This window comes from Pieris rapae, chromosome 14, assembly GCF_905147795.1.
Source record: "Pieris rapae chromosome 14, ilPieRapa1.1, whole genome shotgun sequence".
Classification (NCBI taxonomy): domain Eukaryota; kingdom Metazoa; phylum Arthropoda; class Insecta; order Lepidoptera; family Pieridae; genus Pieris; species Pieris rapae.
The window spans coordinates 7805355-7820514 of record NC_059522.1 but is presented as its reverse complement, the minus strand read 5'-3'; the positions used below and the strand labels follow the sequence as shown (position 1 = coordinate 7820514).

The window sequence follows — 15160 nt, the reverse complement described above, 5'->3', positions numbered from 1 at the left end:
ACCAAATTAAATCACACGTGTTTCTTATGACCTGTCCGTTTCCAGACTGCGAATGGCTGCAATTTAAATTGTAGTAACTTATATATTTAAATTAAAATTGTTTCATAACGTTAACTTGATATTATTCTATTGGTTTAGTTTTTACTTACGTTACGTTTTAAGTAGGAAGCAATATAACAAAGCAGTGGCGCTACAACCTTTTGTATCGTAAACATTTTTTTTATTTGGCCTTCTGTGCCTGACATACGATAGATGCCGATCTTCTGACATCACTTCTTTACATCACTGTACGAGGGATAATAACAGTGTGTAAATTTCATATACGACGGTAATAGTATATTTCATTACAAGTGCGGAAAGCCTGTCATTGCAACGAGTTCCGACGAATGTCTACCCGAGCCGAGGCGCAGCCGAAGGTGAGGGTTGACAGTTGGAACAAGTTGCAATGACGGTTCCGCACGTGTACTGAACGACTATTTTTAATACAGTTGCAAAAAAATTAAGCAATTTAATTAAACTATTTGCTTTTTTTCTCTTCTCTCTACGGAATAAATTCGTTGCACGTAGATATGTAGCGACTTATATGTTTCCGGTAAATTGTTCTCCGAAGTATTTTGTGCAATTATACTGCGTTCGGGTGGTATTCATTCAAATAAAATATCGTCGAAATTACTCATTTTGTGCAACAAATAACTCAACTCGAAAGAACATTTTTGGAAAATGGCGCCAACCGCAAAGAATATGAGCAAAGCTTGTTTTTTCTTTTCTTCACCCATTCTGGGTAGGCAAAGGGAACTTGGCCCATGCAGCCAATTCTTCAGTAGACTATTTTTATTGAAAGAAAACCAAATCTAACTCATTGAGTCCAATCATTAAATCTGATATTGAAACAAATAGTAGCTTCTTTTTAAAATATTTGCATGAATCATAAAAACTTCTGTGATTTTTTTTGTAAAAACTTCATGGTTAGTTTTTTCTTTTTAATATTTTTTTTATTGATATGAAATAAAATAAACCTAACCTAACTTATTGAATCCAATTATTAGTAAACTTTTTAAAAATACGTATTTGAATATATAAAATTCTTTTTAATATTTTTTAATTGATATGAAATGAAAAGAAACCTAACCGAACTTATTGAATCCAATTATTATAATATTTAGAAATCATATATCATAAAAACTTCTATGAATCTTTTTAATAAAACCTTCGTGGTTGGTTTTTTCTTTTTAATACACATTGTTTTGACAGTTGGCAAAGAAATCGCACGAGTGCGGGAATGGCAAAGAAAAAGCACGAGTGTGTTATAGCCCACTTTCCGAACGCTATACCTCCCTGCAATATGCCACTTTTTGAGCAACTGTATTAAAAAAGTATTTACAAATTATTTATTTATTTAAATAAAATATTTTTGATTAATTTTAATATTTATCGTTCATCACTTTAGTTATTATTATTCCAAAGAAGTATAACTTCTAACACGTGTACATAAGTACACACACTCTTTTTTATGCTTAGTCAAGTTTCATTCTGAATTTTAGGTTCAGTGTCGCTACAACCGTTCTTTCATTTGTTTATATCTAACCGTGTCTCTGACATGACATCGTTTAGTTCTTGTTCTGAGGGAAAAAAATAGAAAAGGCGACCCTGAAATAAAATTCCGTCAACGTCAACAGAAAAGATGTTAAATTAATTTTAAATTTACATTTACTACCAGTTCGCTAGTCAAGAGCGTAGAGCGAGCAAAAAGAACTGGCAAGAAACTCCGCTACTCTTTTCAATCGCCAAGTTTTAAATTATAGTTTGTTGTTTAAATTGTTTGAACTGGGGCTAAGATCGTTTCTGAATCAAAACTGATGTTTTCATTTACTGTACGAATGTTAATTTCGAAGAAACGTCCATTTGTGACGGGGTTATAATAGAATTGCTTGTAGGTAGCTTTTTTTGGTATTTTTTTTAAATAAAACATGACATATTATCAAAATTTATTTGCGACTCGTCTACAAAAATACATGTATAAAATCATATACACTTGGAATTTTTACACTTACGGTTAAAATATTACAAATTCATCAAATGTTTAAATAAAAGCTGAGATTCAATTAATTTATGAATCAAAACAAATACCGTTAACAATTATTACTATTTACTTATGCTATAAATGAGAGGGTACAAAATGGTATATATGAAAGATAATTAGCTAAAGCACAGATTTCATTGGTTCTTTGAAACTCTTAATGATGCGTTCCGGTTTTCTTTAAACTAGTGTACCTTGCCACTCCAAAGTACTATGGATGTTGAGAGTACTAACATAGGCTATTTGACAAGATTTAAAAAAACATTTCAGGTTATTGATTATTGTAGAACCTATACAAAATGTCAATTTTGATATTGTTAAACATTTTTTGAAAATACAATAAGCGAACCATTTTCAAACACGCTAGGGCATCGTCGATTCCTGGACATTTTGTGTCATTGTAATTTATGGATTTTTTATTTATTTTTTCTGACTGTCAAATAGCCTACAAAAACTTCGCGTTTCGGAATGGCGATCACTATTGGGAGTTACAGAGTAATGGCCGCGTTAAGTACATTAAGTACGGGCTCTCTAGGCATATTATATCTGTCAGGGCGAGGCTTATTAGTTCTTTTGTAAAATATATTAATACAATTCCGACGATGAGATCGAAAAGTTGTTACATAATTATTTTTCAGAGTTTGTCAGAACTAATTAATTGTAGAAATACGTAGGGAAAGTGTATGAATTAGGCAACATATTATACCTAACGCCAACGTAGGCAAAGATAACATAATAAGCAAGCATCGTAAATTAATAGATTTTGCAGCAAAATTAAATAGTAAAGGCATTGGTAGAAAGGCTCTCAAACATAGCCCTTGTTCAATCAAGTATTCATACCAACTGAGACGCAAAACTGGGAAACAGAAGTTTCCTATCTAAATCACTATAGTAAAGTACTAAAACCTTTCATATACATTTCATTGATTTAATTACTTAATTTGTGTACATTGTATAAAATTTTAGTATCAAATCCAATCTGATCAAATGACTTAAAAAATTATATTATAAGTCGATATGTATACTTGTCAAGTTCGTTTAAAAAGCATTAATTCATTTATTAAATCGTAAAAAAAAACACTTTAATATTTTGCTTAATAAGTATTGGTATTCTATAATTACCTCATTGTAATGGAATGGTTAAAATCAGCTAAGGATCCTATGGATCGCATTTAAACTAAATAATTAACGAAACTTTAGTGAAGTAAAAAGAATTGTACTAGAGAAAATGCATGAACCATATTTTCCTCCAGTATACGATATAATATACTTGATTTATGTATTTATTTTTTGATATGTTTTGACCGAAATATAGGGGCAGTTTTAAGTCAACATTCATAAGTTTATGAAAATATACTTCCCTTTTCATTGGTAATCAGAAAAACAATTATTAACCCAGTATAGTATTAAATTTTTATCAAAAGTAAATTTGATATTTCTTTGATAAGAATAACACAAATTAAATATACATATCCTTGTATTCTGAAGTTTTAAGTGTCATGTCAATGCCTTTGGTTTATAAGTTACATGTTTGGATTATTAAAAGCTAAAATAAATTAGAATCAACAGCCGTTGTAAAATACAATTGTTATTTGTACCAAGTATAGATTAAGTCTAATATCTAGAATTATCATCTGTGAATGAACTGTCACTATTTGACAGCTCACATGAAGATTTTATTTATTGACCCGTATTTCATATTTTTAGTATTGTCACTGTTACACTTTGGACTAAAAATTACTTTCAGCTTTCAAAACACGGGTCTAACTGTTAAATTGAGTTAAAAATTATAGATACAAATATTAAATTACTTAAAATTGAAATCTTCGGATGATGTAATAAATTCAAATTTTGTAATAACTTTAAAAGGTAGTAGCTAATTTTATTCTCGATATATATACTACCAGGGCCAATATTTGTAGTTTATTTTTTTCGCTATTCACTATTTTTTTGCAAGAGACAGAAAAACACAATTTTATTGAATTTTTAGTTCTTTTTCTAAAGAAACATTAGTATGCGGAAAGAGAACCGGCGTGGCAGTTATGCGACATTTCTTTTATTCACAAAAAATACTTTGAATTTTTCCCATATTAATCAAGACGATTATCGAAATTTAATTACTGTCGACATAAAAAATGAATTTAGTACTTTGTCTAGAAATCACACGCCAGTATTTCACAGACTATCATATAGGTACCACAAAATTAGAAGAAAAAATCTTATTCTTACCTTTCAACGTAAACAAACAAAAATAGAAACATTCTAGAATGCGTCCTAAATTCTACCAATTCAAATATATAATGTCTTCCTTGACCCTGATAGTACATACTTACAAAGAAAAATAAGTTTTTTATAAGTGACACGTTTGTCATTAATCACAGTCGTTTAATTAATACTTATTTAAAAGTTATATAAGAAGCTAAAGCTACAAAAAGGAATCAATTTTTAATTACACACATATATCATAACTGACTTCAAAAATTTCCTAATTCATCGTAATAATTTAAGAACCCAATTTTTTTAATATTTAAAAACTACTTTGTTTTAAAAGTACAAATATAATCAGTTAAGAAAAATTAAATACGGTTATATAATGTACCATATAATCGTAAATTTGCTTACGCACCACTTAAACGGCACCTAAACTGTAAATTTGGTCAGCGTCAAGCCAAACAGGTTCAACTTGTTAAAAATAATCCTTTAAAAAAAGTATCTTAATATCGACAAACAAAATAACATTGTTTTTTAAATTGTAAAGTGAAAGTTTATTACATACCTGTTTATAAATGTACTTAAACAAGATCGTTTTTATATCTGATATTTTATAATGACTCTATGTTCGATGTGAACAATTTATTTCATTTTGAAGTCGGTTATTACTCTAAAAAGGCACCACTAACAATCTACAAAGAAAATACATATAACATTTTAGCTTCATCTTTAAAGCGAAGAACTTCATATAACTCATAATTGCATTATAATAAATTACCAATAAATTTTTTAATACATTTTAATAATGCAAAATTATCGGCATCATAAAAACCATGGAAAAGACTTTGTACTAAGTAGATATTTCATTTCATTCTACTAAGTGCCATAATTAATAATTTTTTTCGGGTAAATTTCATAAGTAATATTTTTGTTGTATAACTATTAAAATTCCTTTTTCATGGTTCAATAGCACCAAATTGTTTAAATTTTTTTTTTAATTAAGCCAAATCATTTTTGACAGTGTCAATGTCACTTGTCAGTGTCAACAGTCACACCGCGGTGTCCAAGTGTGATACAAGTATTTCCTAAGATTCGGGGAATAGTATGCTTTCGACTGGAGCTGATGCTGTCATGTCATCATTATCAGGCCGGGACCAATCCTGAAACAAATAAATTCCTTGCTTAATCTAGACATAACTAACAAAAAAAAAATACACAAAAGTATAAAAGCTTGCGTTCTTTTAATTGATTGAAAAAAATATAAGTTTTAAAATGTTATCCTAATGTTTTAGATTAAGAAATAAAATATTACCTGTTCCTCAGTACTGGCAAAGAACAAATAGAAGAGATTGGCGCCAAGATCGATGGCGGCTGCTAAGTAGAACACTTCGCGCCACTGACCCAGTGTTTGCTGAAAATAATACAAATTATAATAGATAATAATAAGACATCTTAAATTACAAAAAAATGTTATCCAATAAAATGTCACATAATTGTTTGAACTGAGGCAACATCTGAAGTCTGCTATAGGGCAGAGATGAATTGGAAATAGTCGTTATTTAAAGAAAACATTTTTTACCGGATTGAAGATATGTATTAATGTAAAGTTATAATTATTTAACATAATTTTAAATTTATCCGACGTTTCGCATTCTTTACGCGCTTTAAAATTATGTTAAATAATGGATATTATAATAATATTTATTTAAATATTGATTTAACGATTTATTTAATTAAATGAGAACAAAATAGCAAGAAATATTCAAAATCTTGATTTTATAAACAGTGCATCGATATTTTTTTAATGAAGACAATATCTCGTAACGTCACAGATTAGAGACAAAGCACAGACTACAAATGAGTGACATTCATAAGGAGCGAAATTTAAATTGTCATAAAAATACCTGATCAGAGCTGATGATCTGTCCAATCACATATGGTGCCATGAACCCGCAGATATTGCTGGCCGCGTTCGTAATACCATACATAGTACCAGCAAACTGCGGTGATAAGTCTATATGGTTCATTTGGTTACCTATACGGAAAAGGAGGTTTTATTTAATCAAATAAAAAGGTGGTTCAGGGTTCCATTCTATCGTATCAATATGCACTTACTTAAACATGAAAGGCGCAATAATCTAATCCATTTTTTTACATTTATATCAAAGTCAAAAAAATACATATAAAAACCACAATGGTTTAGATCTAGTCAAATCTCTGAATACACAACTGTAGCAAGAGCTGTTAGCAAGATTTTTGTATTTCAGTCAATTTCCATAAAACCATAGTGAATTATACTCCTTAACCATCTCCAATATTTGCTGCCCTTGCGAAGCCGAAAAATCTCGGTCGGGTCGCGAGTCTTTAGTAAAAATTATCAAAGAATGCGATCTGAGGTGGGTTCCCAAATAGGGCTGTAGCCCTACAGTTATTATTAAGCAGTGTATAATTACCAGCATACACAGCGCCACCAAACGCTGATGTTATACTCAGCAGCAACATGACAGCAATCCTGTCGCAGCCAGCCCATGCGATGCCCAACAAACCGAAAGCGGGAACAAAGGCCGCTTAAAATGATAACACACACATAATCAATATTGGTAACTATGCACACTTATGAACGTTAATATAAAGATATAATAAATGATAAAATTAAAACACGATTTTCGTCGAACATCACACAACTCTATTATACTATTTTAGCGCAAAAACTAAGAATGTCTAAAACGATATTTAACGGACTGTCGGTTATCTACAGTTACAGTTAAAGTTGCAATAAAAAACGACAAAAAAATATTTATATCTTGAATATTAAAAAAAATCCATCTAAAGATCTAATATGTAACTACTTAGCGAATACAGCTCCCTTTCGCACTCTCTCTCAATCAGTATCAATCGCTCTCTCTCTTTTCGTCGACAAAACGCTGCACATGTTCGTGACGTTCCGTAAAAAATTTACCCTCTTTTAGACGCTAAAGAAGTTTTTGAAGTCAGTAAAATATTTAGCTTACCAACAGTGTTCCACAGCTTCATACTATTAAGTCGGGACATCCAGCCCTTGGCTAGCACCCAGTCAGCAAAGATACTGATTCCAATACCAGCGATCCACGCGGTTAAGTACGGTAGCGCTGATAATCGAGCGTTCTGAAATAATTATGGTTTATAGTAAAATATTGAATTGGCCGTGAGCAGGTCAAATAAGTAAGGTAAGAAGCATCGCACCCTGTTGATACAGGGCGGTACGGGGGCGGGCTATATAGCCTTTGATGGGGGCCAATGGGTATGGTAATAACTTTGACAATATCATTTTTTTATTTTTTTTTCTCGCTGTAACGAACAATGAGGCAAAGAAGATAACAAAGTGGAAAGGGTCACCAGGAAAAAGAAAGCGAGGTCAGCATATTGCAGTGTGTGCTGAGGAGCTTAAGGAAATTGGTGGAGAGGATTGGGAGAAAAATGCAGAATGATGCTATACTCAATAAGAAGTACTTGAGAAAAAAATAAATATATATTTTGTGTGTGTACATAACATTGAACATTTATCAAAGAATAAATTAGGCTTAATTAATATTATTATTATACTTACGGAGACAATATCAAAATGCAGAATATTATTCATATATGTAGGTAATTCCGTTAGCTGAGTATAGAACAGCCATGACTGCCCACACTGGGCTATTAATATTGCCCATAATGGAAGACAGGTGAGGAATTTAAACCATGGTATTGACATAGATGATTTTTCTTCCTGGAAATAGAGAAATACAGATTATAAAACAAGAGAAATAGCTTTATAAAACTTTATGGTAAATTAGGTATCTGGTAGCAAGAGCGGGAGTATATTAACCTAAGCCAATGAACATGGCTAAGTATTTTTAAGGACATACAGACACGCAATATATAAATACCATAGATATCCCTACTTATACTACATACAAGAGATCAGTATAAAAAACCTGCTTCAATATTATTTAAAAAAAAACAGTGGCGCTACAACCTTTTTAGGTCTAGACCTCAGATTTCTGTATCTGTTCATGATCATTGTCAATCTAATATTCAGCAACCTGACACACGCCGTCGACATTTCGGGTCTAAGGCAAGCCGGTTTTACGATATTTTTATCACCGTTTGAACGACTATTCAATACGCCTATAGAAAAAAGTCCATTAGGTTACAGTCGAACCTATGACCTCAGGGATGAGAGTCGCAAGCTGAAGCCACTAACGCCCAAACCCAATAAGCTATCTCAATCCATTTTTGTCCATCTGAGATAGACATCTAAATCAACATATCGATAAATGTGGGCCAATAACCAAAGGACGGATTGTAATAGCCATCTGTCGATAGAAGCTATCCATAGTTGGTCGGATCCGTGTATGTGGATAGACCTTTGTATTAAAATGACAGTTCAACTGTGCCAATATCTATTGAATAAAAAAACTATTTGATATATGTTTGAAAACATAGACATATATTTTAATATATGTACGGTTTTATTAAATTTACTTGGTTTATATTGATTATGAAGTATGAGTGTAAAGAGGTCGCCAAAAATGGATTGTCTTCGTAGGGTTTGGTTATTGGTATGCAGATAAGAGATCGATCGACTGTTACAGTCTGATCTCAGATTGAAAACAATCTGTGGATACTTATTGGGTTCGCTGCTCTAACGTTATTATTATAGGTAAAAATCTTATATTAAAATCTGTCTGGCTTTAAAATCAGTGTTCTGACCCAAGTTAAAAAATAATTCAAGTATCAAATAAGCTACTTAGGCGATTGGCATACAACATTACTAGCAATTAAATTTACTAAATTATACATACATAAAATATATAATTGATACAGCTGTGTCCTAAATTGAAATCTGTTTCATGTAGATAATGATTAATCACTATAGACAAAGCCCGCTGTTACATAGAGTAATGGACAAAAAATACATTCCAATCAGAAATGAAAACCGAAATCAAAACAGAAAATTATCAAAATACATTCCACAGTTTTGAAATGAAGAGATAATGAGATTACGAGACAATAATAAAAATTAATTAGTCGCAGAAAATGCCTACTGGTATAAAATAAAAATGTAGTTTTATTTTTATAAAGAAATTAAATATAAAACAGTGTACACAAAATGCCCTCGATATAATTTGGAGTATACTACAGATACATTACTCATAGCCGTGGAATATTTATTATCATTGAGAATTATCTTGTCAATAACAACTGCATAAGGTTTAGAATGATAACAGATTGATTATGAATTATGTGTTTTACATATAATTAAGAGAATGTCATGTTGCTGAGAACTCTATGATGAAAAGCTACTATTAACTTAAATTAACTTCATAAAAATGAAGATAAAATAGCAAAACATACACTGCCTTTATCCAATGCAAAAGTCTTGCATTCAAACTTTTTTCTAATCTTGATTTATGTTCTTCCACTTGTATCAATTAATATATATGTTCTTATATATCCATAAATGTTATTATTTAAGTTCACATATTTTTTAAATTTTCCACATTTTATTTTTTAACACAATATTTCCCTTATAAGGGTTACTAAGAAGAGAGTCCCTTTCTTATACATAATTCCAATTCTTAGAAGCCCGGCAACGCACGCGCGAGCCCTCTGGCATTAAGTGTGTCCATGGGCGGCGGTATCACTTAACATCAGGTGAGCCTCCTACCCAAAAAAAACATAGCAACATATTAATTTCAGATAGCTTTACCTGTGGTCCAATAGAGTATGTGATATATTCAACCTCTTTTGGACATATCCTAGGATGCCTTTGAGGTGTATCATAGACCAAACACATCCAAGCTATAAACCATACAATGCCAAGTCCACCAAAGAGGTAGAAGCATAGAGGCCAACCTCCTCCAAACTGAAGAGTGCAGAGCCAGCCAGATATTGGTAGTGATATTACCGTACCTATGTTTGAACCTTGAAAATAATGCAAAATAAAAATATTTGTATAAAATATAATTTTCTTCTGCAACCTAATTTAATTGTAATAATTACAATAGTCATAATGACTGTTAATAATATAATTATAAATTACATAATGTGTTCAAAATTTCAGAACCTTAAAGAGAAAAATATTTAAGTCATTTAGCACACCTAGTCAATAAATATAATAGATCTAAAATAGAAAGAATAAGCTAATGAACTTACAATACTTAACCTTGAATTTTATTGTATATTGCATGTTGGTATTTTTGCTTTTTAGAGCTAATGTTAAAATTTTATATTTATATCCATAATAGACACATTTTGAATATTTTTGATTTGTATAAGAAAATTGATTACTAAAACTATAAAACAATGATGAGAATTGTGTCAACATTTAAAAATTCTTCTTACAAGAATCTCATAATTAATTAGTGATAAAATTTATTGCATGCAATAAATAACCTTGGATTATAAATGTTAACTGTCCCAGTATCACACAGTTATTAAAATGAGATAAAATTAATATGATCCTATTGAGTGGGTGTGTATGGATTTCAATATTAATTACTATTTTAGATGTCAAAAAATATAAATCTTTTTGTAGTCAAAAGTATTGGTAATCTTTAGATTACACTTACCAGCATAAACATAGGCAGCAAATTTTGATCTTTCCAAAGGAGGTATCCACCGAGCCAGCATTGCATGCATGGCTGGATAAGTGACACCTTCCCCGAGACCTTCTAGTACTCGAACAACTATGAAGAATTTAAAGTCTATAAATGCAGCTATTGGACTTAAAATAGTAAATATGGCTGTCAATAATACACCAATGCCATATACTAATTTGCCACCAAATATTTCTGCTATTCTACCACCTGGCACCTGGAAACAAAAGTATATTCAATAAATATACATGCAAACCTAAAGTTTAAAGTACAAATATGATATTGTGATGCTATGCTCACCTGTGTTAAAACATATCCATAGAAAAAGGAACCTAGAATTATACTTTGTTGTTCAGCCGTCCAGTTAAAGTCACCAGGCCTCTGAAATAAAATTCATTATGGTGCTACTTTATTAAGAAATTTTTATATTTTAGTTTCACAATTGCAATAATAATTGAACTGCAAGAGGCAATAGTGTGTCATCTTCTTAACATTTTGAGCTAATATGATATCAAAAATAGCAGTTAAATAAAAATTACATACAGTTGGTGTTGAATCATTGGAAGCTGGTGTGGCTGGACATACATCTAGTGTTTCATTGGATGGTACGGGGACTGTTGAATTAATCATAGCCACAATAGCTACTGATAGATTCACCCTCATTGCATATACATTGGCAAATCCCAAGAAGCCCATAATGCCAAGCACAGTTCGACATTTGATCCATCCTGTTGTTTCTTCAACTGTTAAATTAAAAAAACTTAAAATATCAATTGTGTTAAACTTAACACTATAAATTAAATTTATAAATAATGAGGAAGGGCTTGATAATAATTTTAAAATGGTATAAAGAAACTTCTATGGCAAATTAATTAATTTTATTACATACTTTCACCTTATAAGATTGTTCATTGTCATAATAGAATAATATTTATAGGTTTTTGACATTGTGGAAAAAGTAGGTCAAGCTACCATTAAAAAAAAACATGAATATCTCTAATTTCATATTATATAGGTAAACGAAAAATAGCCTAAATTACCTGTATCTGGTTGTACCAACGTTCTACGACTGCTAGTAACATCGTTTTCAATGTCCTCATTTAATATAGGGCTTTCGTCTATTGGTAATGACATAGTTTAATAATCCTTACACATTCCTAATTATTAAAACTGCTCGATAAAAAATCGAAGTTTAAGCCATAAAACTATTGGTGGCTTTGCCTATAGTAATACAGCGGAAGATAAAAATGACTCATAACACTGGTTAATAACAAAGGAATCAGTTTCAATAACTTTGGCGAAACAATCACAAAAACTACGTGATGTTTAATATTGTAAATTGTAATAGTCTAACAATTTACAGGGCAATTGATATTTGTTACACTATGCTGACATCTATTAAATCGTTTCTAAGTGTCAATGTCAAATGCGATCGATTATAGTCGCTTTGAGAGTCTCATAATCTGTAATTTTCTAAAATCTCCAGATTGAAAATAATCTGAATTCTGAGATCAGTCCGTGTCCCGTGACAGTCGATCGATATCCCAATATTCAAATCCGTATTATTATAATACCGTACAAATAAGATTAAAATATGTTTTTGATTAAAGTCTATGTTTAAAAGATATTAAATAGCTTTAAATTATTTTAAAAACTGGAATAAGTTAAAATCTTAAGATAGGATATTGGCACACTTGAACTGTCATTTTCATACAAAGGTCTATCCACATTCCACATACCATACACCGATGCGACCTGCCATGGATAGCTTGTTTCGACAGATGGCTATTACAATCCGTCGAATGTTTATTAGCACACTTATCAATATATATTATATTCAGCTTGTAAGTTGTCGTGCTTATTTGCGCACCGTCGACGTTTTGCGCAATATGATATATAACGAAATCGTGCACCAAAGAGATAATAAATCATTTAATGGAGTATATGTATAAGGCATCATTTAATATATTACGCATTAAGTACATGACTTTAGTGTCTTTTAAAATAATTATGACAACCTTAGCAGCTATAGTTAATTTGTCTCTAGCCATTCTCTGTAAGAATGACGATGTCTATTTTTGTGAAGAATAGAGTTGCCATATAATTTCTAAATTGATCCTCTACATAACACAGGTTTTCTTGGGTATCAAGAGACGGTTCACTGCAGACAAATACTAGTAAACAATTACACAGTATATTATGTATCAGCTCTATGGTGTATGCTATGAAAGTTAATTAAGCAAAATAATTTTGATGTTATTGGATTTTGCTCCCGTAAAACAAACTATATGTAGTAACTTTATACATTTATTTGATATAAAAGTCCATATAAAAATATTAATTAATAAGTCATTAATGAAATGCTGTCTTTAAAATGGACAGTTAGGTCATATGCATAACCATAATGCAATTTAAACTAATGGCCAAAATTGCTTACTTATAGTAGGAATCATCAAGCCCATAATAATTGTTGAAATTAAATTAACACTATTATTATCCAAAATATTTTTGCCACTTATATGTTTAATAGAAATACTTGAGTGAGATACTATTTTCCCTGCTTTATCAACACCTAAAAGAAAAAAACAATTAAAAATTATGTAATACTACTGAATACTAATAAAATTGCAAGATATTTTATTCCTTGGTAATAACTAAGCTTTCCTTTTAATTGAATTTAAAAAAAAACATACAAGAGGAATTTATGACACTAGCTAGAGAAGCATGTAAAAATTCATACCACTATACTGCATAGTCGCCCCCATAAGTGAATCAATACCACTTCCAATGAGACCACTAATTGCTCCATAGAGAATAATAGGCCATTGAGGAGGTGCATATGTAAGTATGTTTGTATCAGCAAAATATAGAATAGATAAATAATGTGCAATTCCTATCACAAGTCCCCCAACAGTGCTTAAAACAGTTCCAATTAAACTAACTCCTCCATTTGTTCCTTTTGGTACTTTCTTAAAAGTAGTAATCAAATATGGGTCAGATTTAGATAAAACTGTGCCTAATTCTGATGCCCATGTATCCCCATTACAGCAAGCAAGTACTCCTGTAAAAAAAAACTAGAACTGTATGCATTTACCTTTAAGCTGATTAAATATTCAGTTAAGATTTTTTTATAAGCTTAATCTGATTTACCAAGTACTCCCATACTCAACCATGATGCTCGATAATCTTTGATAAAGTCAATAGGTCGCTCAGAAGACCCAACATCAATTAAGTAGAGAAGTGCAAGCTGAGTAGCCATTCCTCCATTACATAGTACTTGAACCCAAGTTCTCTCGCCACCTATTTCAAAGATATAGATAAAGTTCATCTCATATTATGAATCTAAACTTATAATCAAATATTTTTATACCTTCTTTAAAGTCCTCTTCAAATTTTCTTTTTAGATGTGGACGGAAATGAGAGGCTTTTGATGATGTAAAGAAAAATGTCAATAATATAATTACAAAGCAATAGTTGGATAGGACAAGAATAAAACCAACAACAAGGGCAAGTAAGGCCCCACTAAGATTTAAAGTTCTTCTCTTGTAGCCATAAACAGCGATTGGTATCGGTATTAAACATGATGCCAGCCATCTGCTAGGAGATATCACAGGGAAGTCTGTAAAAAATTTATGAAATTTAAAAAATTGTAAAAATTTATAGTTTCTTTAGGTTTCATAACATACCATCAAAACCTTCACTCTGAAATAATTTTGAGTATATCATATTTATGATCCAAAAAGACATTGACAACGGTATTGCAATAGCAATTGAAAGCACTGAGAAGACGTGATTGTTTTCTATCCCCTTTTTATTCTCCATGTAATTTGTCTTGATTTCCATTTTTATAATAATTTACTACAAGTTTTAAGTATCACTATTAAAACACAACCAATAAAATAAATGATAACACTAATAACAGTTTTCAGGACCTGTTTTTAGCTAGAAATAAAAATCAATGAATATAATGCACTTTTAAATTCTAAGTAAACATATTTTTTTTAAGCTCAGCAAAATTACAAAGAGAGTCTGAATGTTTATAATAATTGTATCCAAATAAGAAAACAATTTCAATTCAATTTAAATTTAAAGAGCTGAGTGTTGATGTTTATAAATAAAATTATTAAAAACACATAGACGATTAATTTCTATTATAAATTTTATGGCATTTGGCAGGTGCAGACTGTCGAATACCTGACCACGGGTGGCGACGTCACAATTCTTCAATAAACCAGTGAATCTTGACTTT

General features: G+C 30.7%; 2 protein-coding genes across 3 annotated transcripts; both read right to left on the bottom strand.

Annotated features, from left to right (window-relative positions):
• Positions 1-1973: 1973 nt before the first annotated feature.
• LOC110998029 (sialin) lies at positions 1974-12268 on the bottom strand. Its single transcript, XM_045631031.1, has 11 exons — positions 11952-12268; positions 11455-11654; positions 11212-11292; positions 10885-11128; positions 10023-10237; positions 7875-8036; positions 7300-7432; positions 6742-6855; positions 6193-6323; positions 5601-5699; positions 1974-5448 (listed from the first exon to the last, which is right to left on the bottom strand). The coding sequence occupies exons 1-11, from the start codon at positions 12043-12045 to the stop codon at positions 5374-5376; spliced, it is 1548 nt and encodes a 515-aa protein (XP_045486987.1). The 5' UTR covers positions 12046-12268; the 3' UTR covers positions 1974-5373.
• A 936-nt stretch (positions 12269-13204) lies between these two features.
• On the bottom strand, positions 13205-15124 carry LOC110998039 (transmembrane protein 19). 2 transcript variants are annotated; one of them, XM_022266460.2, is made up of 6 exons: positions 15106-15124; positions 14598-14769; positions 14282-14530; positions 14062-14211; positions 13652-13972; positions 13205-13483 (listed from the first exon to the last, which is right to left on the bottom strand). In XM_022266460.2, exons 2-6 carry the CDS (start codon positions 14752-14754, stop codon positions 13323-13325), a joined length of 1038 nt encoding a protein of 345 aa, XP_022122152.1. In that variant the 5' UTR covers positions 14755-14769; positions 15106-15124; the 3' UTR covers positions 13205-13322. The 2 variants fall into 2 exon arrangements, with proteins under 2 accessions (XP_022122152.1, XP_022122151.1); XM_022266459.2 differs by lacking the exon at positions 15106-15124 and adding an exon at positions 14844-14955.
• Between the last annotated feature and the right edge of the window lie 36 nt (positions 15125-15160).